The sequence below is a fragment of the Sylvia atricapilla genome, chromosome 2 (assembly GCF_009819655.1).
Source record: "Sylvia atricapilla isolate bSylAtr1 chromosome 2, bSylAtr1.pri, whole genome shotgun sequence".
In the NCBI taxonomy this organism is placed as follows: Eukaryota; Metazoa; Chordata; class Aves; order Passeriformes; family Sylviidae; genus Sylvia; species Sylvia atricapilla.
The window spans coordinates 96,839,529-96,865,598 of NC_089141.1; the positions used below are offsets into that span (position 1 = coordinate 96,839,529).

The 26,070-nt window shown below is 38.7% G+C and overlaps 1 protein-coding gene across 1 annotated transcript in view; it reads left to right on the forward strand.

Moving 5' to 3' along the window:
- Positions 1-26,070, forward strand: part of LOC136358061 (FERM and PDZ domain-containing protein 4-like) — a 248,106-nt gene that overhangs the window by 167,224 nt on the left and 54,812 nt on the right. The window contains exon 2 of the mRNA XM_066313886.1: positions 19,748-19,864. Within this exon, the coding sequence (XP_066169983.1) occupies positions 19,748-19,864 (117 nt within the window). The remainder of the gene's footprint in view (positions 1-19,747; positions 19,865-26,070) is intronic.

Below are 26,070 nucleotides of genomic sequence, written 5' to 3' on the forward strand. Positions count from 1 at the left end.
TCCTGATACTTTTAAAATCGGTAGTTTTGGGCTTTTTCTTGAGCCTCGTCTGACCCAAGCAGTTACTCTTGATGCCATGGCATGGGTTTCCTTGCATCCATGCTCCAGAGATGGTCAGTGGTACCTCATGTCAGGGGATTACTTCACTGGTCAGGTTCTCACCTGACAGCTCTTCCTGGTTAAGCAGCCTCTGCTCCCAGGATTTGTTGTGTTTGGGAGTGAAATTATAACCCTTATGATAATGTCATGAAAAATGAACCTGGGTGTCTGACAGTCATGAAGATGCAACCTACTAACATGCATTTTCATAAAGGGATTCTTACTGAACTTGAGTTTTCCAGATTTTGGAATAATTTCATTGGGTTTTGCTTCACATCCCTTCCTATATAAACTGAGGAATGTATGATACACCTGCGTATTCCCTCACCTCTTTCTTTCTCTCTAATTAACTTTGGTCCAATGATTTTAAACTAATTAAGTCATCCAAGTTGGTGCTAGGAAGCAGGGAAACATTTCTAATGTGTTGGATTCAGTGAAGGTACAAATTGGATATTTTTCAGGCAGAAGCTGTTTTCCTGCTTTTTCATGTGCTGATAGAGGATTTAGTTTCTCTCCTCTTCCCAGTGCTTCCAGGTAAATGAGTTAAAAACCTTTTAACTGGGTTAGCCTTGGTAGGAGGAATGTGTGTTCTGCCAGGTATCTTAACAGCTGGTAATATTAAATTTCTTTCTTATATGGGGTGAAATGTGACCCAGTGATACAACCAATGGTGTACACAGAATGAGCATTGGGATTTCACTCCACTGACCTTTTTGGGACTCAAGCTGGTTGTTATGTTACACCAAAGCGGTGTATTTCCATTCCTTTTACTTTCTTTGCTTATGCATCTCACATGTTTACTTACAAGGTAAAGAAAAGCTACTGACTCAATATGTTATAATAAAAAGTGAGTCTTTTAAACAATTGTCCTTGTTATCTGCCTACCTTGCAATTATATTTGCCCTGGTTTGCTTGTTTCTCAACTACAGATTAAATTGATGTCCTATTTAGGCCTAAAGAAATACTGAGACTAAACAAACAGTAGCCTTTTCCAGCTGGCCATAACCTAAGAGGTGAGAGGAGTGTGGTGGAGAAAGATGACAAAAAGTGTCCATGGGATACTGTATCCCCAAGGAAGCAGAGCATTATGAAATGAATGCATGCCTGGTTCCTGCTATATGAGAATGCTTACAGCTATGTGAGGAGACAGTAGGAAAGATTGAGTCAAATATGATTAATGTGGCAAAAGGAGAGAAATTGGTTTAGATAATACCAACTGAGAACATTTTGAAAGAAGCCAAGATTGCAGTACGGAAAAAAAGCTTCATAAAGCACATAAACAGAGCAAGACTCTGCCTCCAGGCATGTGCTTGTATTTAGTGGAAGTATTTAGCTCCAGTGCCTTGGGCAGTGTTAGGGGAAGAGTTGTGCCTTGGAATGAATCTGCTTTTTCCCTGCCCATCACCCTTTGCATCTTGAGGGAAGGGGCTGCACTCCCCACAAGAGAAGGATGACGCAGACTTTGCTCCCTGACTTGATGCTTCTGCTTACTGCTTCTAGTGATGAGGGAAGGAGCCCTGAGCTCACAGCTCTTCAGAGCTCATGGTAGTCGAGCTACAGGGTGAAGAAGGGAGAGGAAAGGTGGATGCAAGAGCCAAAAAATATATTCAAGGATCATGGTGTTATGCATCTGTGCAACTGCAAATTGCTTTGTGCACCAAGCAAGTAACGAAAGACGTAGAGGGGTGGCAAGGGAAATTTGGTGTCAGACTAAGTCTGCATTGTTCAAATGGAGAAAATGTTTTATGTTTTATGACTCTGTGTGCAGCAAGGCACATGAAGTAAATATGCCAGTAAATTGAGGAGCACTTTCCTCCTTAAAAGAGAGTAAATATTAATGAAGATACAGGTGGTGTGCACACTGATGCACACACAGAAGAAAATACAAGAAGTAGAGCAGTTATAAAAAGCAAACTCTGGAAGAGTTTGATGGCTGCCTTCCCAGAGGTTTTTGGTGGGGGGAAGGTGGAGAAAAATGCAATGGCAGAAACAACAAAAGAAAATCATAACAGGGTTTAATAAACTCCTGAGGAACTGGGAGACGAGACTGAAGGGAACTGAGCAGCATCCTCTTCTTAACAGATAAAAGGGAATGTGCTGTAAAAAGCAATATTAAAGTTTGATCTCTTTGCTGGTGATATTTTTGTGATTGATTTAGGGCAGTCCCCATGCACAGGCTGTAACAGGCTGTGCTAGGTCTAACTACAGCATCTTGCTGCAGCTCCAGAGAGGAGGACTCCTGAGAGCTCCTGAGGACTGGCAGCAAGGGAACAGATTTTGCTATGGTAAAGACAACTCAAAACTTAGTAATGGGGCTCGGGGCTAGATGTCAAGGGCAGAAAATATTTCATGCTTATAGCCAAATGCCCAATGCACAAGCCTTTAACAGAGGATGGTATCACAGAGACCAGAGCTGGGTGGGAGATATTTTAATTTAAACCCAGTGCTGCCAAACACAAACCCATGTTTGGCTTTTGTGTGGATGAAAGTTCTCTTCACTGATGTGAAGCTCCTTCAGAGCAAGGCTGAAGCCTCCCACTGTGCCTGACTCCACTTCTTTCCACTCTCAGATAGGACTCAGCCCATACTTATCATAACTCTTGTCATCTTGTAGGTCTCGTAGCAGAGGAGCCTTTGTTGCATGAGAAGGGGAGATGTTTAAAGGACTGTCCTGGCTTGCTCTCCCTGGAGGCAGGCTGTTGGGAGCCTTAGAAGGATTCAGCCAAAGAAAGGCTATTTCCAGCTGTGCTGTGTTTCGTGGCAGGCACTGGTCAGGGCACAGAGAAATGACAGCAGAGGAACCTATGCAGCTTTGCAGCCATTCCAAACCATCAGCAAAAAGTGTCTTCTGAGGACTGAGTTACTTCTTTGAGATGTGATTGCAAAGGTTGCCTCTTTCAGAAGGGTGGTGTTTTTTGCCTCCTTCACCCTTTGAATCAGCATTTCCTTTTGTTGTGACAGTGGAGTGCAGGAGTAACACAAATAAACAGAGCCCAACTACAAAATTATATTGTTTCTATTTAAAGTCCTTAACAAAGGATTCTCATGTTACTTAGCTGTTTGCTTGTATACACATTACAAAATGTATTTTTTAGAAATTCTTTGCAATGAGATTGACTTGCATAAGATACAAAACATTATGTCTGGATCTGAGGGAGAAATTAATCTAAAAGACAAATTTTGAGATCTAGATTTTAGACTGAGGGAGGATCACACCAAGGTGCCACTCTCCCATACTGCAAGAGCTGACCTGGTTTGTTCTTTGTATCCTGTTGTCTCTAGTGCATCCAGACAGTAAAAACTTAAAACTTGGTGTCTGAAAAGAAATCAAGGTGTTGCTTAAAGTAAGAGCCAAAGGGAACAACTGTAAGATGTTTGCTACAGGGAAATGAAGCAGTGGCCATGGAGATTTACCAAAGAAGTAGATGCAAGTAGTTTCTTTAAAAAGCAAACACTTTAAAGGGCAAAACACAGAAAAAAAAAACCACCCCAATTTTAAAGTTGCAGGGATTTTGCTTGTATTTCAAGGTAGCTTGTGTTTTGCCACCATGTTATAGAGCAAGCTAATGTATAAGACAAGCAAGGACTTTGGCAACAAGGTACTCAGTTACACAGTGCCTTTGTGTATGTATTGGACAAAGGGGCGTCTTGAGCCACATAATGCTAAAAAGAAGAGTGTGCAGACTTATTAATTTGAATTATTTCTCCTTCAATTTTATTCTGTCTTTATATTTTCCAGTTGCTGTGTAAATGATGCAGTATTTGGGCACTCTGATGCCTTCCTATTGTATACTTGAAATTGTATGTCTTCAGTAAAATTTATGCAAAACTTCTTACAGCTTTTAGGAAAACAAGCAACGTGTTTCATTTCCTGTCCCTCTATAAACTAAATGTAGGATTTTTTTTTTTTTTTTTTTTTTAAGTTTGTGATTTGGGGCAATAGAAGTAGATTTTTTAAAATTAAGATTAAGAAGAAATATGGAAGGGCAATTAAATATCTGTCAGATCTCTCCAGAATAGGTGTGTAAGAGTAAAATTAACTCTTTCCCAGATAACACCAGGATTTCCATAAAAGTTTTTATGTAATTCCTCTTCTGCCTCAACATTTCATAGATAAAGCTTTTCCTTCTCCACTTTGAGCCAAAAAACCTTCTTTTTATATCTGAATGGAAGTTACTATAAAATAGCAAAACTCAAGGAAGTTTAATTAGAAGACAAAATAATGAAACTTGTAATAAAATCAGAGGTCCTAGCTCTAAAACAACAAAACTAGTGTGGGGTGGGAGGGAACACTACAAATACATAGGTAAAATGAAGCTTGGTGGGAAAGCAAATTACTTTGTACGAGCTGTATTTCCGATACTTCCTGTATGCATTGCATGTGTGTGTATATATATATATGCATGTCTCCTTTTTCTCCTTTTTACTTGCAGCTAGATATGCTGTTCCTCAGTTGATCATAAAATGGGTAAAGAATTTAAACTAATTTTGCAAATGTAGCATTTGGTAGAAAAAAAGGTAAATAAATCATGTCTACATATTTTGTCTGGAGTATAATCTCACAGCATCTTGTAAACTTGTAGGCATCAAAATGTTCGTATTAATGACACAGTAGATCACAAAGACCAGTTTAAAAAACATTGTTTGCTGCCTACTTGGATTTCAAATATGCCTACATGTCTGCCTGCTCTGACAGAGCAGGTAAAAGGAAAAAAAAATTGCTTTGTAGTGACTTAGGAAAACAAGTTTATTTTCTGAACTCTCTCCAAAATATTTATTTCTAGGCAGCAGTATGGGAGGGTAAAAAAAGTGTATCCTCACAGATATATTTCTTCAGGACTCTGAATCAACTGTGTTTAACCCAGCAGCAGAGTTAAGGCTGTTGCAATCTAAGCTGACAGTCAGTAAATATTTACTGTCCCAACCACCCTGTATTGTTTCTTTGTGCTGTCAGTTCTGCGGAGCTAATTTTGAGTTGGTGAGATGCTGATGTGGACAGGAACGTTTCTGGGCATGTGCTGCACTCCAGTGCCTGCCATCTCAGCACACACCTGTCGAGAGCTGCAGGAACCTGCCTGCGGGGAAAACAAGACAACCAGTTGTGCTGTGCAGTTCAGCAGCCCCAGAGTTAGGGAGTAGCGTTTGCTGTTGATCACACTGCAGAGATGAAAGCCTGACCCTACTGAAGTTAGTAGTAAGAGTTCCAGCACCTTAAGTAGGATTAGAATTTCTGTTTATCTTCAGTAAGTGTTGTGAAGCCATTGTCCTCATGTTTAAGTGCTGTCCTCCAAAGTGAATTTTTAAACCCAGCATACTGTCATTTGGGAACAAAGCATAATCCTCTTATTTAAATTAAAAACTAGAGTAACAACTTTATGTCAAAAACCTAGGCATATCTAAATTTATTCTTTTGTTTGTGTTGGTGATAAGTTGAAGATTAAAATGTGTTAAGGTATGACCTATAAAATAAAATTAACTAAATAATTCTCCAATACTGTGTTTGTTGACATACTAATTTATTTTAATAATGCTTAAGACAGTCTCAAGTTAACATAAACTTGGTAACATGCCTATAGAACCTGAACCTAGGGTTTTTTTGAACTTAAATTTATTGTTGTAAATCATTGTAGTCAGGTTTTTAAGGATATTGAACCATCTAAAGGTTCAGGTGGGCTTCAGTGGAATCACAGAAAATGTCGCAGTAAATAACTCCTGTTACCAGGCTTTTTTTTTTTTTTTTTTTTTTTTTTTTTTTTTTTTTTTTTTTTTTTTTTTCTCCAGTTTTATAAATAACTAGGCCCTTATGAACACATGTAGCATTTCCGAATGTCTTTACAAAAAGTAAGCTGTCAAGTTCTGGCTCTGTGCTTCAGAAAATGAGTGGGAGAGTTAATACATTGAGGAAATAAAAATAGCTCTGTGAAGTATAATGGAGTGGTGTGTGATAAAATCAGCCTGCTGACCTGTTGCTTGGGGTAAAGCTTGCTAGCAAAGGCAGTGAAACAGCAGCACTTAGTACTCATTCCAAATAGGCTCTGGCATCCTCCTGGACTGTTTCTTGGGGTGTGAAGCTCTGCAAGTGGCTGGATGACTGGAAACCTGGAGGCTTGCTACTGTGCCAGTAGTGCTTCCCTGTGGCTAAAGCAGCAGAGAGCTCAGTATATGCTAGGTCCCTTCACATTAATCTTATCACCAGCCAAGACTTTAGGCTAGCAGACTTGGTTTACTTTATCCTGTCAAGGAAAGAATCTATTTCTAAGCGAATTTGCAATGCTGGAGGAGGGAGTGCAAAAGGGTAAAAGTTAATGTGTAACTCTCAAACCGAACTTGGTAAGAGTTTTCTCAGTTGCTTCTGTCTGCAACTCTGTGTCTCAAGTAAGATATGTTTGTGCAAGACAAAAATGCATGGATTTCAAGAATGATCTGTTATCTAATGGCTTTTGTAAAAGAAGAGATTAAGTAATTTAATAATCACAGCTGGAGGAAAGATTAATTTTAAATGCTAGTCACTTCTTCCCTGAATTTTGCTGCTTCCTGCTGTAGGGGACATGACAAAGAAGCTGGGCTCAAGCCATTTTGGGTCTGACCATCAGTGTCCATTCTTAATATTGTTTTTGTATCTTCCCTGGATAAAATGGACTCCTGCAACCTCCCATGGGCACCGGAGGCTTCTTATAGCCTGACACATGTCTTCTGATCCTTCTTCTGTCCGGGCTTCACCTTTTGCTGTATTGTACAGGACAGCAAGAGAAGAGCAATTTTTTTTGCTTCCTCTTCTAAATCTTCCTTCATTTTGTATTCATCATATTTCTTAAAGTGAAGGGGAACAAACAAATTACTATTTTTCTTCTTTTTTCTCTCTTCTTTCTCTCTTCTTTTTCTTTCTTGCAACTCAGGAAGATGACACATTATTTTATTGTGAAAATCACATATACTCATGGACTAAGTTCTAAACCTCTAGCTCACTAGTTCCAGAATATCTGTTGTGCTGAGACTATCTCATGAAAGCCTGACATGATACAGCTGGTGCTGATGTTGGGGCCAGTTCAATTGAACATACCCCTTTCATTCCCTGTTGGTATAAGGGTCGCCAATTTATGGACTATGTTGTGAAGTTATTGGGAAACAATAGAATAGTAGGTGGAAAAATGTGTTTTATTTATTATAGTTGTTATTATAGTGCCTTAAATGGATTAAAGCCACATATGTGGCTAGGTGGCTCCAAGCTTTGCAATAGCAATTTCTGCACTGAAAACACTGAAATTTATTTCAGAATTGCATTGACTGTTAAACTCTGGTGTTTCTGTATGCTGTCACTCAGATTTTCCTGTATTGATACTGTGCCTACTTTCATTCCTCTTAGCAATGCAATTAATTGCAAGGTCTAAGAACTGCAAATTTAGAGAATGCATGGTATCGAAGAGCTGGACTCCATCTAAATGTGTGTGTAGGTGCACCACTTGATTGGAACATGCATACATAAGTAAGTTAGCTCAGCTGGCTGTGCCTCTGTCTGTATCATTTTCCTTAGCTATCACTTGCAGAGAGCTGAGAGACATTTTTTGGGACTTTCTAGTAGCTGTCACAGTAGCAGTGCAGTTGTAGCTTGCCAGGATATACGCAAGCATATGTACCCAAACTCCTACCATGGCATATAACCAAGGACTGTTGAAAATCGGAGGAGGAGAGACTTAGGTTATGTTTTTGGGTTTTTGTTTTTGGGGTTTTTTTTCTGTGTGTATGTGTCATTTCATTTCTAAGAGCCTGTTATTAGGAGAAATTTATAAGTCCATTTACCTAGACCTGTAACTAGATGGCCTAATATCATAAGATATTAGGTATTTAGAGAGCTGGAGCTTTGGTATTTCAGGAGCTTTTTGTGCAGCAAGATTTCACACTTATATTTTCTCTTCTGCTTGTAAAAGTAATGTCTGCCTTCAGAATGCTTTTCAGGTCATAAATCAAATAAAAGAAAAAACATGCTATTTGTGTTATGAGTTTTTGTTTCCAGATTTTATGTTTGAAAATCACTGGCTTAGGAGACACTGATGGGGAAAGAACAGGATATAGACCAAAAGACAGGAAAGAATAGAATCAGCAAATTTTCCTTTTTCTGTCTTTTTGCTTAATGATTAATGGGATAGGCATATAGAGTTAAAGTATATAGCTCCAGGCAACTTAGGTTATGGTGTAATTCCTATTCTTTCTTATATTTTTATGCTGAAATTTTTTGAGTGTGAAATTGGAGGAGCTGGCCTGGTGAGGTCCCTCCCAACTGGAGTTGTCCTGTGATTCTGTGACATGTTAGCCTGCTATTGGAGCATGAACACTGCTGCCTCAGAGCTCAGCAAGAGCTTCTTCTGGTTGTTGTGTAACAGAAAATTGCCAGATGGGGCAGAAATGGTCGTTTGGGGCAGCTGACACTAGAAACACCATTCAAGGTAAACTCTAAGCTTTGCTGCTGATCTTAAAGGCAAGCAAAAGGAAATGGTGCAGTCATACGACTTCACAGTGTACTGTCAACTAAATAATGGGTAAAAAAGTCATTCTAAGTTGACAGAGAAGATTAATGTTACTGCTGCTTCTTGTGGTTTTCTGGGGTAGAGGGGGTTCTTGTCAAAGTTTTAGGTTTGCCTTTGTTCTGTTTTTCTACTTTTTTTTCATTTGCAACCAAGAAATTTCTTCCCTTGTCTCCTGTCCTTCTTTTGCAACTTCACACATTCGTAGCTTCTTGTGTGGAAATCAGTCTTTTCCTTGGACTTTCAGGAAGACATGTAGGTTAACCATTAGAGAATGCAGGAAAAAAGATTTTGAAAATAATTCCTGAGCATATGTCTAGATAATTGTCATGGGAGTCTGGCTCTGTCACTTATGGATGGATGTTTTTGCCCACCTTGTTCTAAGCTCCCCTGAGGTTTGGCCTGGGATGTGTTGAAGGGACAAATGCTCCGAGATCATTTGTCTCCAGTTTTGTATTGCATCTGCACAGCTTTTGTTCAGATCTTCAATAAGTTACATTAGCTGATTTTCAAGCCACCTCATATTCTCTTGATGGGTATAAAGTAGTGCACTTGGGCCTTAAGCATGTAAGTTCTAAAATAAATTTGAAACATGAGACTTTGGTTCCACTTTATTGGCTCACACTTCATGAAGTCACTAAGGCTAAGGAAAAAGTTTTAGCATCCCACCCCTAAATTATTCTTTCTCATTTGTTAAGATTTTACACATGCCTTGGTTTGTGACATAATTCTGCAACAGTAAGTGCCAAGTGTTGGTAATTTCCTAAGAATGAAACTGCTTCAGATTTTCATGTGTTTATGTTTAGAGTGCTTTAAATAACCTCCTGTCTGGATGAAGGCTTCTTACCACTGGTGAAAAATGTCTGACTGCTGCACAAAATGTCCTTTACTTACATTATTTCTCAGTATGTTGCCATATAAACCATAATTTTCTCTATGGAAAAATACAAAGGAACTCAAAGAAAAGAAAAAAATTCCAGCCTTGTGGCATGATAGCAGTAGAAACACAGGCTTTTCTGCATATGGTTTGAGAATGTAAACAGATTGCTCTGCACACATTTCATCTGGTCCTTTTCTGAAGTTCTTTGTAACTTTTGCCTGGGAGTGAAGTAGAGAAAAATGCATAGTCTTGTTATCCTTTTAATAGAAGGATGGCTATTTTATCATATATTCTCAGTTTTGAGAATTTTGGTTTAAAGGCAAGTGGAATATTTTGGGGTATTTTTAATCTAGAAAGTAGAACAAAATACCTAGTATTTTGTTCTACTAAATCTATTTCAAATGTATTTCAAATACTATATACAAGCATATACAGTTATATGCTTGTATATAGTATTTGAAATAGATTTAAACCTATCAGACTGCTTTCCATAAGAAGCATTTCCCATTCAAAAATCTTATTTACAAAAATAATCAAACTCAGGCAGTGGTCAGTGGCTGCATCTCATTTCAAGGTCATCAAATGTGTTTTGTCAGGAGATGACCCTTTAGCTCTTGGAATTTCTTTTGCAACCACAGAGCAATGATGCTTCTTATTGCTGGATTTCTGTGTAGGGAAAATATTTAAAATATATTTTTGTTTCACCTCTAAAATTTAGAGGATAGTATTGGTTTAATTTAATTTGCAAAATATATTTAAGATAGGTTACCTTTATTCAATTTCTTGACCATTTCATTTTATTTCCAAAGAAATTGAAAGGAGGGAGATTTAGTCATAGTAGAAATCTGAAGAACTGGTAAATATGAGGGTGTTTTCACTCTTCTCTTTTCTCTGCAGTATTATTCTCTTAATTAAGGTCCAGCCAGATCTTTTATTCTACCTTTTTGCTGATGGAACTCATGTTGAGATATAGAAAGAGCTTCTACCAAAACCAAGCAGTAGGAAGTTAGGCTTCCATCCACATTTAGAAAAGAAATTTTGTTTCCTTTTTTGCAATTCACTTCATCCTTCTAATGCAAGGTCACTGTCCTACAGACTAAAACGTGACCTTCCAGCAGCAGTATGCCATGAAGAACTTCCAGGTGACCACAGGCCCTGAAACATGGATGACATCTTTACTGAAACAGAAATAATCTACCAAGAAGTGCTTAAAATTTTCCTGAGCTGCTTTTTCTAGTGTATGATTGTCCATTTGGCTCTCAGCAGGCAGGTTGTATTCTTATAAAGGTACTGGAAAAAAATTCAAAATTTACTATGCATAAAAATAAGATTCCCTTTTGCTTTTCCAAAAGCAGTGTGCATAATTGAATTTTAATAGCTATATACACCTCAGATTTTTATGGCATAAAATGGACAGTTGTGTAAGAGGTGGTATGAAATTATATGCTGTACTATTACTTCTGTTTAAAACATGAGTCAATGAGCTAGACTGCATTTCTATCAGAGGCTTTATGGACATTTTTTTTGTAAGGCAGAAGTGACAAAATTCCTGAACTTCTACCTGAAATGTAGCAGTGAGTCAAGGCAGCACATTACTACAAAATTGGTAAGAGAACAAATATTCATTGAGAGCAGAAGTAACAACACTTTAAAGCAAGGAAAAAAACCCGTAAAAATCATATGTGGGATAAAATTCAGCATCTGATAATAGCTGTGATTTTGTCAGGGATCGTATTTTTTGAAAAGCTAATTTGGTGCCTTGGTCTAGGGGTATGCTGCATATCATACGGTAAAATTTTGCAGCATGTGCTAGGTTGAGAGAGAAAAAAAAAATCAAGTATCTTTTTCAATAGATTGAGAAATAAATATCAATGCTCCATTTACTAAATGAGAAAGAGCCAAATGTAGTTCATAGACTTTCATTAGTTTGTTTTGTTGAACTTTTCTTGCTCCTGCAATACTGAGTAGTCCTGAGAAAGTCTAAGGTCAAGATCCCCATTAAAACAGAGAAAAACATCTGTCACACATCAGCTTTTGGAGACTTTCACTTTCTGGCTCTCATCAGCATGAAGTTAAAACATCCTATGGAACAGAATGTCAAAGAGCCTTTCACAGACATCCAACTCCCAGCCATTACTTGCTGCTTTGGGTAATTTCTGGCTTTAGCAATACAAAATTCTGGAGGTGAAAGCAATTCCTTCAGGACTTGGATCTCTAACGGGGTCAGTGTGCTTTAAATGAAAAGTCCTGTCAGTCTAAAAGAAAACGTGATGGAGATTTGTTTTCTATGAAATGGAGGCACATCTTTAATAATAATGGATGTAAAACATAAAGGGAGAAGAGACAGACAGATGAGAAATGTGACCTGTATCAGATTTAAAAAAAAAATCCCGCAAAACAAACCAACCAAAAAAACCCCCAAAATACCCAGAACAAACCAAACAATGATGAAAGTGCATTAACTGGACAGCAATGACTGTAGAGAATCAGAATACATGGACATTTTTTCCTAAAAGGAGAAACTCGGCTTACATGGAACATGGCAGTGCAAGAAATGGCTACATCAAAGAGTTTGTAACTTTTTTGTGGAATCAGAGACAAGAAAGGAAGCATTCTGGGGCAGGCAAGGTGCCTCACAGAATGACAAGATCTTCACCTTGGCCTTTTTCCAAGGCATGTGGAGGTTGTTAGTGTCTGGAACAGACCAGCATTACCTCACAGGGTTTATTTCATATCTTGTCCCAGTGTCCTGCCTGTACCTTTGGTAGTTTTGGTCTGCTGAGGACAACAGTGGCTCTTTGAGGAGCCACCACTCAATTCTGAGGAGGTTTCTGTCTAATTGAAGGCAAAAAACGTGTTCCATAGCTACTTCTTCACTGGGCTGTTTGGTTACCTGTGTCTTTGCACACATCAGTTAGAGAAGAGACAGAAAAGCAAAAATGAAATTTTGGAAGGTACTTGGTGAAAAATGTTCTACATGGAGACCCTTAGAACAAAGCTTGTTTGGAGGTAACATCATGCTGTTGTAGTTTCAGACTGAGAGGAAAAATTGCTTGTATAGTGAGGCATGTAATGGGTACAGTGCACGTTTTGAAAAGCCTGTGGTTTTGTTCTTTGTCGTTCTGTCCTGCCTGTGATACAGACAGGAGTCTGGAATTGATGCTGAAGTGTTTCGAGCCCATGAGAGGTTCACAAAGTCCATGAACATGCTTTTCTGGCCATGTGGAACTGCCCTCTTTTTTCCCTGATGAAGTGATGGCACCTGCTGCTGTATCTCCTGCTTGTGTGGCAGGAGAGCTGTCACAGAGTGTTCCCCATGTTAGCCATGGACTCCCTGATAAAAGGGATCCCTTAACTTAATCCAGATCAACTACACAGCATGGACCATTGTCTCATGAGTGGCAGCAGGAGCAGTGACTTCTGGAGGAGGAATTCGTAATTCATTGGAGTGTCTTCTGTTCTCATTCTAAGCATAGGCTGCCATTTAGAAAAAATCTGTTTTAGGCACTGAGGAGTTGGAAGCTAATGAAATCTATGACAAAAACAGTCTGACAGGATTTTCTAGAAATGTAGCTCTTCTACAATTGTGAATTGCCATGGAGGAGTTCAGTATGAATTTTTGATTTTTTCTTGAGGTTTTCTCTGGTCACCCAAAGGATTTAAAGGTCGAGTGAAGCCTTTGGCATCATTGTCTGTTTGGAGTAAGAATGAATAGTACTTGGTGAAATTGTGAATAATTCAGAGGATCTGTGGTGAAAGGTAGGGACAGGAGAAAAAAAGTTTGGAATTTTTTTGCTTCAGCCAGAGTTTGGGGAGAAAAGAAGAAAGAAAAACTTTGAGCTGAAGACAATTTCTGAACAACTGGTGCAAGGCAGCCTGGCTTTATTTACTAGGAAAATAAAAAAAGCTAACACAGTGTACAAGAAAGGTGAATGCCTTTATTTTCTGAATAGTATTTGCATTTTTCTGATAATGCATGATGAGGAGAAAATTTCAGAGAAGCCTGAAGAATACAGTAACTACTGTTGACCTATTCTACCTTTGACCAGAGCATGGCTGTGTTGCAAAATTACTGAGAATGACAGGTGTCAAAGGGCAAAAATATATTTCTACCATTTTGTTCTTATGATTAAATAAGAAAAACAGTCTTGGGCAATTATTATATTCAGTGCTTGGTCTAAACTCATTTGTGAGATGGTACTCATCAAATTTCTTTTAACTGACACACACAAGTTCAAAATTGCATGCATTTAGATGAGGACTAAAACCCGTCAAATGATTTGAAAGCATGTGGGTTATGGAAGATGAAGGATATCTGAAGCCATTAGGGTTCCCTTCTGTACTTATGTGATTTAGTAATAAGAGACCCAGTATGAATTAAGTTTTTTTACTGCAACAGAGGGTGTCTGGGGCAGTTAATTTTCTTCTTCCATGTTTCTTTTAGGAGTGCTTCTCTGGGGGTTTACAGGACTCATCTCTGCTAAGACAAGAAATCTTACAGTGTCCTTGATCTTGCATCCAGAAACTATTGTCCATCATGTCTATGTGCCCCTCAGGAGAGTTTCAATAGCAGGGTATGATGATGGATTTTGGTAGTATCTCTACAGATTCTTTAAAACTTTCATTTCTCATTTTTTCAAGTTAAAGTGGTAGGATGGAGGTAAAAGTATTGCAGTAGTCTTCTGGGACAGGAGAGAGTGAGAACTGGATTGACAAAGAAGGGTTTCATTCCCAAGGCAATGGAAGATTAAATATCATAGAGAGACGGTTACTGAACTCCACTTGTGTCACAATAATGTTTTCTATTTGCAGATAGACATGCCCTGCAGATCCTTCAGGTGTGCTGTTCTTGCTTTCAGAACTAATAATACTAAATGTTTTATCTCTGGTATTCCTCTTGGTACCTCCTTGGGATTCTTGTGGCTAGAATTGCCTCTGTGCTGTGAGGCTGTGTGTCCTTCACAAACAACTCTGGGAGTGCTGTGTGCCTTTTGTTCAGGATGTCTTTCTTTTATGATGGGTGGGAGAGGGACTGACTTATACATTAGCATGTGGGAAGCAGAGAACTGGCTTTTGTACCAATGGAGAGTTGAAATGAAGCCAGGCTACATGGCAACACTCGAAATTCAGAAGTTTTATTCTCCATATGGCGATGTAAAGGAGGCCAGTGTATCGACACCGTTACTCCGTTTGCAGTGCTGAGTTGCTTCTGTTACATGGTTGGCCTTGTGTGAGTCACTGATTCCCCTGCAGACAGTGCTTTCAGGGAAAAATAATTCCTGTATATGAGGAAGTACCATGAGAAACATCAAGATGTTGAACAAAATGATTCCAGGACATTGAATATCCAAATGGTGAACACGGCATTATAATGTAAATCCCCATAATAAATGTTCTGTAACTTCAGCCATCCACAACAGTTACAGCTGTTCAAGGGATTGCTATAAGAGAAGATCAGAACATAATCCTTCCACTATTTTAATCCAACTAAGGAAACCCAAGGAAGATGTTTAAAAAGTTACTAATACCTAAAGAGAAAGTATGCATAAAATAATAATATTTCAAGTTATTTATATTTAGGAAAATCATTGGGTTCCACGTGGTCCCACATACAGAGATTTGAAACCATTATGAAGATTTTTTGTCAGAAGCTGTGGATAATTTCAGTTTTTGGTAGTCTGTCAGCTAACAGATATTAACTAAAATCAACACTGGGGGAAAATAAGGCAGAGGTAAAAAAAAGCTAAGGGGATTTTTTTGCAAGTTGTGTGGAGGGAGAGTTTTCAAGAGGAACTGCTTTGATGGGAACATTTTGGAAGACATGCCCTGACTGTGTACTGAGTGTTGTGCCCCATAAGACATGAAATATGCTAAATACAATTGGGATATTCTATTTAACTGAGTGATTTCTGTCTTGTCTTTGCCTAAGAACTATCTGAGAAATGCAGGTTTTGTTCTACCATTCATTTTTGCTGCCATGTGATCATCTGTGAGTCTGTGAAGTAAGTAGAGTTGAATCTGAGTGGAAAAAAAAAGCTGCTAATTTTAAGGTGAACCAGTTTACTTTCATTGGCACAGGAGCAACTGTGATGTGAAGCAGGAGATGCTGGGAGAATGGGAATACTGCTTTTGTGTCAGTGCCAGTTTATGCTGTTTTAAAATTACAGCCTGAGAGCTTAATTCCCACTAGTTCAGTGAAGTGCTACATTTATAAGAAAAGTTACAGGCCTGAGCTATAGAGGTGGCACAGTTAAAAATTCTGTCAAGATTTCTGTAGGAAAGATCTATTGAGAGGAATCTCCAATTGCTGGTTAAAAAAACAGGTTTTGGACAATATTGCATATTTATCGGTGGATTCTGCAGATACTATTTTTTTTATTTCATTTAAATTTTCAACCTATTTAAACATTTGTTTTTTCCACTTTTAAAAGAAGAAATAGTGTTGCTGTCTGCATTTGTCATTAACACTATCTGAACTGCTCTGGACATTGGGCTTTAATAGTATGCTTTAAAAATTCAAGCTGTTCTAGTTTTGATCTTTAAAAGATTGGATAATACTACAGATTTGCCTTTATTGTCAAAGCATGGTTTTTATGCTGAGTATGTTCTGCATATCACATAAAGAGCACTGATACAGTGCAGGAGACTTTTACCTATGATCTCATGTTTCAGGTAATTCCTCAAGCACATGGCAGAAAAAAGGCTGACCTGAAGATGTTTGCTGTGGCAGAGCTATTGCATTATCAATCAGAATGTCCCTCCACAGGACACATTTATTCCATTCAGACCACTTCAGTACTCACCACTTTGGTGATACAATGAACTGAACTGATTGCCTAATGTGAATCATGAGAGATTCACATGATTGTTTAATGTGAATCATGAGAGACAATGTGAATAATGAGAGATCAGGGGTTTTATTTCTGCAGCAGGAATGTCAAAAGCAGGTTGAGGGGATATTTTAGCTAATCTGCCTTGTTTTCTGACCTCTGCTGGCATGATGCTGGCCTAGCTTTCACAGTGAAGTTAGACAGCTAAGAACTGTGCTCCAAAAGGCTCTCCAGCAGGCAGTCCCATTGCTGTGAGCAAGCAGGGAGGGTGATGGACAGCTGGCAGTGGGTAACAGCAGTGCCACTGCTGCCCTGCAGCCAGGTTTGCTGAAGTAGAAGGTGCATTTTCTTTGCTTTTTTGGTCTTTGTAAATGTGCAAGTCTTCCATAAATCTAGGCAGTTTTGGTGTGCTCCTCCTTTGCCTGTGCAGGAAGGAAATGGCAAACGGTGATCAATGAGCTGAGGGATTTATCCAAGACCACCAGCATGGAGGAAGGACTTAGAATGGGATCTCAGGGCCTGATGATCTCCCTCACCACTAAGGCATCATCTTGACTTCAAGATTACCAAGATGGCTTTGTTTTTCCCCAAAGTGAAATGGCTGACTTGATTATCATTTCTGGCATTTATCTCCTCTTTGCTATCTTTTGCCCTTCGTAGTGGCCACAGAACAGAATTCTTGCAGACAAGCAGAATTATATTCAACAAGTGAAGGGAGGTGTAGAAAAAAATGCAGTTCACTTGCTCCTTTTTCCACACTGTACAGGCAGCTGGAAATCCTGGTCCCCTCTGAGTGTAAAGACCATGCTTTGTTATGACCGGAGTGTCTTTTATTGAATTGTACAATAGCTATAGAAAAAAATATATCTTTTTTCCCTGTGGAGCCACTATGAATTTGTACACATCTAATGTAGGTGCATCCAGTGTCTTCAGTGCTAATTTGTATCCCACTGATTATAAGATAATCTGGAGGAGTAGCTCAGATGTAGACATATTTATAGTTAAGTAGGACAGTTACTACCCATCAAATATGATATGGTTCTGACACCATTAATGTTTTAGTGGCTCAAAGAAAGCTTTCAAGGAAATTAGATTTACCTTAAAATCCACTAATGCTATAACCCATACAAAGATGAGCCCTTAATTTGAATGCAGAGAGTTATGATATTGATCATCACTGTCCTATGCTCCTACAAATTACCTGATAGTTTGATGTGCTTGGGAATTTAAATGTCACTGTATCCATTTAACAGATGGTGCAACTATAGCAAAGGGTTTGTGAAACACAGCTAATTAAAATGAAAACTGTTAAATGGATGGGTATCCATTGATACAGTCTTGATAAAAAAAGGTTACGTTCTACTGTATTCAGTTAAGTGCAGTGGTTAGGATTCCAAATACTCTGAAGTGTTATTTGAAGTCTGTAGATGTAGTTAAGCTGACATTCTAACATTGTAAAATGGCTCCTGTCTAAAAGAAGGGACTTTTTCTTTGTATCTCAAACATATGGAGAAAAAGGAATGTTTATGCTCAGCTTAACAAGAAACTGCATGAGAGAGTGTTGAAAGTATTTTGGATTTGTTCCTTGTATGACTGTTTTCTAATCAATTTCTTTAATCAGAAATGAATTAGTTGTATTTATCTGGGGTAGTGTAGCCTATCTGACATTTATGTGTTTGATTAGCCTTGAAGAACTGTAATTTTTTTAAGAGTTCTAGCATTTTCAGTATTAGAATTAAGCCATGGCTCATGGCAAATATCAGTGTTTGAATATGCTACCAGAAATGTTTTTCTATTCCTTGAAGACAGAGTAGTTAATGTAATTGATAAACCAAATGATACCTAGCATTCCATTGTAATGTTCTACTTTACATGTAAATTATATTTTGAAGCACCATATTTTTTCTCAATTGTGATTAATCCTTGAAATGAAGGGGGAGGGTGAAGCAGCTACTTTGTTTTTAATGATACATTCCTCCTTTGGGAAAGGTTAACTATGCACAACTTCATTGAATTTAGCAATTTACAATCAGTTGTTAAGTTGTCCGTGGAGACCAATTCTGTTCCTTCAGAAGAGTTTGTCAGGTTACATTGTGCCCTGTTTCTCTAAAGAAAATAAGTTTTATGTCTCTATCTGTGACAAGAGGTAGTGAATTCCTTCCTACGATCTGAACTTTAATAAATCTAGCACATAAAAGTAAACTGTAATATATTTGATGGGTGGAGAAAAGACAGGAAGGGGGATGACAGCTAATTCAAACCATGCTCTTATTTTGTGTGGTTTTGGTTTTCATGTCAAAATTTCAGATTGTGTTTGGTGTTGGGTGCTCATTCCTATTTGCCTGTCACATGCTCTTAGCTGGCCTTTAGCTTTGTTGGTTGCCCTGCCTCCTCTTCCTACTCTTTCCCTTTTTCAGGTTGTACATAGGTATTAATGGCTTGACTAATTTTGCTGAAAGACTTGTTTGTTGTCTTCTGAACCTCTTAAGTCCCACAGGAGAAAGTGGGAATGTGCAGTAATATGTAGCTTAGTCGCTGTAAGTGAGGGGAAAAGCATGTGTGCAAACGTGGGGGATTCCTGTGGGAAACGATGATGGATCCTTGTTAGCTGAATTTATTTTTTTTTTTTTTTTTTTTTTTTTTTTTATGGAGTCAGTAGAAAGTACTTCACAAAATATTTCAGATTAGTGAGGAAACACTGTCACTTGGGAGTGCTGCTGGGCCCTTCTTTGGGATTGGGAATACCAGCAGAGAGTGCTGGAGCAGTGGGATATAACAGTGCGTGGGCTCAGAGATGCTGCAGCCTTTTAAAGGTTACTTGGTGGGAGAGATTAGTGGATCATAATCAAGTGCAAGAAGATTCACATATTCAGTCAATTTAGCATGTTATGCAGCGGTGCCATGGCCTTCCTTCATTCCAGCACAAGAAACAAAAAAAAATGTTTCCTAACAGAGAGAAGGTTGATGCTCTTTCTCGTGCCAGGTGTTGCAGCAGAAGTGTGTGATCTGCAGTGATGTAGTAGATGGTTTGGTTTGATAGATTTTTTTCCCCTAAAACTGTGCTGGGAGCTGGCATTTGAATAAGGAATGGTGATGAATGAAAATACTTCCTGTTCCTTTTATTAAAAACTACTGAAAATTAGCACTGCGTATGTGGGAATGATGGAGAATGACAAATTCACCAACCAAAAGTTTGAACTCAGACTGTTAGAAATGACAGTGTATCTTTCTACTGAGTGAAAGAACACCATAAATGTGAATAGATCAGCTAACCTCTGTTCTCTTGCCTGGGTTTTGCTTCTGTATTTCACAATTATGAAAGTACTTGGATGTCAGGTTAATCATATGAAGTACAAGAGAGAAATAACTTTTTTTTTTTCCCTCCCATCTTTTCCCCTCCCCATTTTCCAAAATTGCAGCCACAGGAATAAGTCTTCAGGCTGGCCTCACCCTTCTGGAACCTGGAGCTTGAACCAGGGGACACCTTATGGATGGGAGATGACGGCAAACAGAGATGGAAGAGATTACTTCATCAGGTAAGTGGGCAGTGTGAGTTGGGCAGTGTGGGGCACAGCACTGCAGCCCTGCTCTCAGCTCTATTGCCTTGGAATCCTAATTCCTGCTTCAGCCCGACGTGGTTAATGTTCACTGGTTTGATTTATGGCACAGGGATAGCTCAGACTGTCTCTCTGCACTTTGCTTTGGTACTTGGTTACTTCATTTGCTCAAGAGAAGGTTGATAATATAAGGACCTGTAATTCTTTGAGAATTACAAGTAAGGTCATTAACAAAAGATAAATAAGAAATAAAAATGCCATGTTTAAAGAATGAAGCAGAAGGTCAGTTCTGACTGAGACTTCTTACTCTTCTCTGTGTCTGCCATGTTGATGCCTTAGGATTTAGCTTTTATGTTTTTCAGATCCTGTAGGATTTAGTGTATAGTGCTTTAGTGTATAACTTTAAAACTCCATAGCTTGTCAGCTACTGTTCTCCCATTTTATTCAGACAAAATAATTCCTCTCTAGGCCTAAAACTCAAGGACACCTTATTGTCTCAGGCCCCGAGAGATTTTAACAGCACTGAAGTGAGCAAGCTTGGAGTAAATGACTTCATTACCTGAGACTTTAATTGGAGGATTGACCCCTAATATGTAAATGGACCAATTTTAACTGTGTGAAAAACTCTTGACCATCATACATCTTGGGTGAAGCCCCTCAGAGGCTTTTACTGCCCAAGGTGTAGCTGTTGAAGGCCTTTAATAAACACCTGGTTTTATTATCTTAATTTTGTCCGGCCTCTGTTTTAGGTAGCCACTCCAAGGCATCCATCTCAGGTCTTTTGGTTTGTCTAATATATTCATTGTACTGGTAATAAGAAGGAGTATGTTTGGATCCTGTATAGTAGTAAATAAACTAATTCTTAGCTTTCCCATAGTTTTTAGCTCTGGTTTTAAAAATAAATCTCAATGTGTATGATATAATTGTAAATATAATTGGCTTTTCTTTTCTCATTGTAAACGGTGCATAATTATTTTTTTAAATCACTGAGGTGCCTTGGATAAAATGCATTTTGCTGTTCTAGCAAATGTACTCTTAGATGGCTTTGAATTCTTCACTAAAAAGGGGTGATGGTAGTGGGTTAGCAGAACCATTGGCTGCTTGGCATTTGTTGCTTTAGGTTACATTTCGTTTTTAAGGTTAGAATTTTGATTCTGTTCTTGTGAAGTTTTGGTTTTTAAAATTACTTGATTTTTGTCTTTATCAACCTATTTAGAAATTTGCAGGTACTTGAAAAAGTCATGGATGAGAATTAGAATTCTTTTAACACAGAGTAGAAGGATCAAACATATTTTTAATTGTCTGTTAAAAGTGTTTTATTTATCTCAAGATCCTTCAACTGCAAAAAAAGAATTGTAAAGCATAAGACTGAAGATCCCTGTTACTATGATTTGCTTCCATAGCCCTTTTACTAATAGGGTCTGCCTTGGCTGCCTAGGAGACATTTGCTTTTTAAGCCAAAGCAAGATTTGTAGCAGCCTGGTGACCTGAAGGCTTTCAAGATTTAAAGCAATTTCAGACTTGTCCAAATTGGAACAAATTTTCTGGGTTAATGAGGGCTCAGAAGCTGACTTTGAAATGTTGTTTTCTTGCTTCAACAAGTATTTTTCATGCTTTGGATGTCTGAAAGATGGACAATGTGAAGCTGAATGTCAGGCACAATATAACTGTATTAGCATGGGGTTTCTGCCTGAGTTAATTAGGCTTGTCAAGAAGTATAGGTGAGCCTCCAAAGTACTGTGCAGATGTGAGACTGTTTCTGTTACTCGAGTTAGTGAAGATACCTGCACATATCATTCTTATTTTCTGCAGACTGTTGGCATCTCTCGTCTGTGTGAATGAGATTCATTTGAAGGATTAATATCCTGATTCTGAGGACAGGCACTACATTTGATTCCTCTTGTTTCTGACTGGTCACATAATGGGATGCTGCAGTTGTGTAGCTGTCAACAGGTGTGGCTTACAAAATGCAGTGCCTTGGTACTCATTAAAATTTTGGAATTTGGGAATGTTTACTAATCATCTGTAGCTAATGATTATTTTGTTGATGGTTTTTTTTTGTGTGTGTGTGTGGTTTTGTTTTTTGTTTTTTTTTTGGGGGGGTGTGGTTTGGTTTTGGCTGTTTTTTTTTTTTTTTAATGGCTTTTAGTGCGTAAGTGCCACATCCTTCTCTTAAATTGAGAAAACTGCACCTAGGGAAAAAACCCACAACCATAGCAGGCAGTGCCAAGTTATGCCTTAGGTAATATTAGGCCTGTGGTGGTTTTGGACTAGTTGTTTTTTTTTCTCATGCTCTTACAAGGTGCTTGTTTTTCATTCTCTTTTGGGCTCTGGTCTTTCTTCCATTTTTCTCTGCATGTGGATAGCAGAGACTACATGGAGAAAAATAGTCTGCTCTGAGAGGTAAAGAGCATGACACCTCTGTAGAAACTGATCTGTAGAAGCCTTTGATGTTTTATGCCAGACTTTCCAACCCACCGAAATCTCTGAGCAGTTTCAGGTGCAAGTTGAACACTGCTATTTACCCACACATTGTGTGGTTTATAGTACATATTCCTATAGCACATATTCTTAGTGTATCAAATGTTTTAAAGCAGCAGCACTGGCTGTAGCATGTGCACAGATGTGCTTCCAGAGTAGTAACGCATCTTACATGAAATGACACTCCCCAGGAATGTATTAAAAGCTGTACTTTTGGAAACAGAATGAAATCAGGAAACCATTTGGAGCCATGTCCTGCTGCACTGAGTCCATCCACTATTGGTACGGAACGTTAGCCCAGGTGGCCACTTCAAAGTGACTGGGTAGTTCCATTACATATATCTTGGTTTTAGAGGAATGACCAAAGACCAAATAGAACCAGTGACTTGCCAGCAATTCCTTTTTGGAGGTGTACATAGTATTCATCCTTACAGTGGCTGTTATTTGGCAGAGAAGCTCTCTCTAGCTTTCAAAATGACTGTTTTTGCAAATCCTACATGAGACTATATAAATAAAAACAGAATTCAATTTTCTTTCCTTCATATTCACACCTGGATTTTAGGAATGATATAGTGAGATGATTGTTGACAGTTATGCCAATAAAGACAGAAGAGAGATCAGTGAGATAGCATTTTTTATTGTCTCTAAGGCTTTTTATTGCCATGCAAATTAACAAATTGCATCATGCTGAAGGAGAAAAAGCAATTCAAATACTTTGCTTGATTTTGATTAAAGATGCATAAACCAGGTATTATCACAATGAAATGTATGCATGAGTTCTGTACAAGGCAGTCACATTATTCATAATGACATTAACTGTTTTTTAATTAAATAATTTACTTTTTGCCATATGTACACATCCATTCAGCGGCAAGCAGACATATTGTAATTCTGAAATTGTGGGAAGAATAGAGAATCCAGGAGAATCTTCTAGTGAAATGAAATGTAATTATATAGTGTCAGTGCAAATGCTTTAAGGCATGAATGGGAAGAGATGTTTATTCTTTCTGCTGAAGCAAATTTCATTTCTTTTAAGTCTTTGAAAGCCCTTATGACATGACCTAATCAGGGGTAGCTTCGATCACCAGGCATTGCTTTTGTAAAAGTGTGAGAAGAATCTCTTATCAAAATATTTTCAGATGTTGCTATCAATTCATTATCTCCTCTGTACAGATGGCACAACCAGGGTCATTTTGCAAACCTCTAAAATATTTTTCTTCAGTTTAGGCCATGGTAAATTAAAGTTTCAGAGCTTTACCCATTCCCTTTTAACTTGCTCCTTTTACTTGAAATAGCATTATGAGATAAGTAATACATTTCAGTATGGGAGGATGGCAAGCATCTAGTGTTCTCCCAGCATGTTTCTGTACTCTACAGGCTGTATTAAGCTGGACTTTTAATATGAAATAATTTGAATATGGTATATTTAACCACTTTAAAGCTCTAAATGTTTTATTTGCATCTATTATATATGCTGTGTCTCATATGATTATGAGAAATTTTGTAATGTTAATTTCAATGAAAGCATGATAGTTATTAAAAATAGTTTTGTGTAAATATAGTATTCCAGAGAGGTAGTAATGGAGCAGAAGGTTTTGGCTGATTTGGTGTACAAAAGGTTTGGCCTCACAGCAATTTTAGGTCCTTATTTTTGCCACTGCTGTGATCTTATTGATTTTTGGACCTCTACATTTTTGTCCTTTCCCTTGTGGAAATCTTGCTGCATGTCAGATCTGGAGGGAAGTTGATAGAGGGAAATAAACAGGCAAAAGCTAATAAAAAGTCAATCTAATGAAAGAAGCAATAAATTTTATGTCAGTTTTGCTCTAAGCCATTCCTTTGCATGGTCTGATGAAGTTGCAGAATAGTTTGGCATGGAAGAATCCTCTGAAGGTCAGCCTGTCTAGCCTCCTGCTCAGACCATGGCTGATACCAGGTGATGAGCAGCATTACTGTCACACTGAAATATCTGACTGGTTTGAGAATAGGGTTGCAACAGAGTTGTATTGTCTTAAGCTGCCCTGCCACTGCACTTTAAGGTGCAAGTTGAAGCAATTTTCACTGTCTTCAGAAGTCATACCTTTTTGATTCCTATTGCTGTTTAATTCCTAAGGAACGAGATACTTTGGTATTTTCATTGATCTGGTTTCTGCCACTCAAATAAAGACCAGAGAATATGAAATAAAATTAGCTGAAAGAAAGTGTAGCCCTTCTCATGTGAACTTAAAGTAACACTGGTACCACTAAGGTATAGTTAGTTATTAAATTCTTCAGATAGAAGGGGGAGTCTGTTAGGTCAGCTTATTGCCATGTCCTTATTTGCAAGAGGTGCTATGGGTTGTGTTTACTTTATTTTGCTCTATTATTTTTATTGGTTGTGTTTACTTAGTCTTGGTATTGCCTGGGAGAGAATGATGGGGTCTGTGTTTCCACTTTGGTTTGCTCTATATTTGACTCCAAGGATCTTGACCATCTGTACTTTGTGCATCTTATGTTGCTTCTGTGCTCCAGTCTGGAACAAACTGAGCAAACAGTTGGGATCCCAGGCAAGAAATTAAAGGAAGCACACCCACAGATCAAAGCCTGCAGCATTATTACTGCTTAGCTTGAAGCCACAGGTTGGTCTCCAGTGTGCACAGCCAAACTGGGAGAGTAATACTTGTCAAAAGGCTTTCTGAATTTTGTGTTAATATGATGTGGTTGCTAAAGCAGTTGAAATTACTTAAGTGGCCCACCTAGCGCATGAGAGAAACTCTGAGGATGTGGGCTACTTGGACTTCAGCAAATTCTCTGATATTGTCTCCCATGGCATTCTTATGGAAAATCTGGCAGTCCACATGTTGGACAGGTGCTCTCTTGACTGGTTTAAAAACTGGCTGGATGGGCGAGCCCAGAGAAGAGTAGTAAATGGTATGACATCCAGTTGGAGGCCAGTCACTAGTGAGGCTCCTCAGAGCTCTCCAGTGGAGCCAGTCCTGTTTAATATCTTCACTGAAGATGAGGATGAGGGGATCAAGGGCACCCTCAGTAAGTTCACAGACAACACAAAGTGGGGTGGGAGTGTTGATCTGCTGGAAGGTTGGAATACTCTGCAGAGGGATCTGGACAGGCTGGATCAAGGGAGTGAGGCCAGTGGTGTGAGGTTCTCTTGAGAAATACACTTCAGTGCAGGTAGCTTGGTGTGCAGCTGTAGTGTGAGCTGCAGGGTGAGCTCTGTGGGGTGGGAGCTGGCACTACAGGCAAGAGGCCATGAACTGCCAGCCTTTGCACAACAAAGGGCATGGGGACCTGTGGCCCAGCCAGGTGACCAGACATTCAGAGACACAGCAGGACCCAAGGATCCCTGACTTCCCTGTGCTTAGACTGTAAGGATATAAATGCCCAGGTTTCCTTTTTTCAGAGTCCATTCTCAGAGGCATTCAGCTCAAGCTGTTATTTTGTTATTGCACCGTGATTAAATTATTCTTAGCATCAAGACCTGTGAGACTTGCTATGGGAAACCTAGGGTGGGGCTGGTAAGGAAACCGGGTCTGAGTGTGGGGTGTGTAGCTGTGAAGGAGCCTTGGTCCCAGCTTAGGTGGTATGAATGTGACACAATGATTCTTGGATGGTCAGATAGAGGCAGCTGAACAAATCCAAGTTGCCAACTGCTGCACTTCAGTCACAACACTCCCTGCAGCACTGCAGGCTTAGGGAGAGTGGTT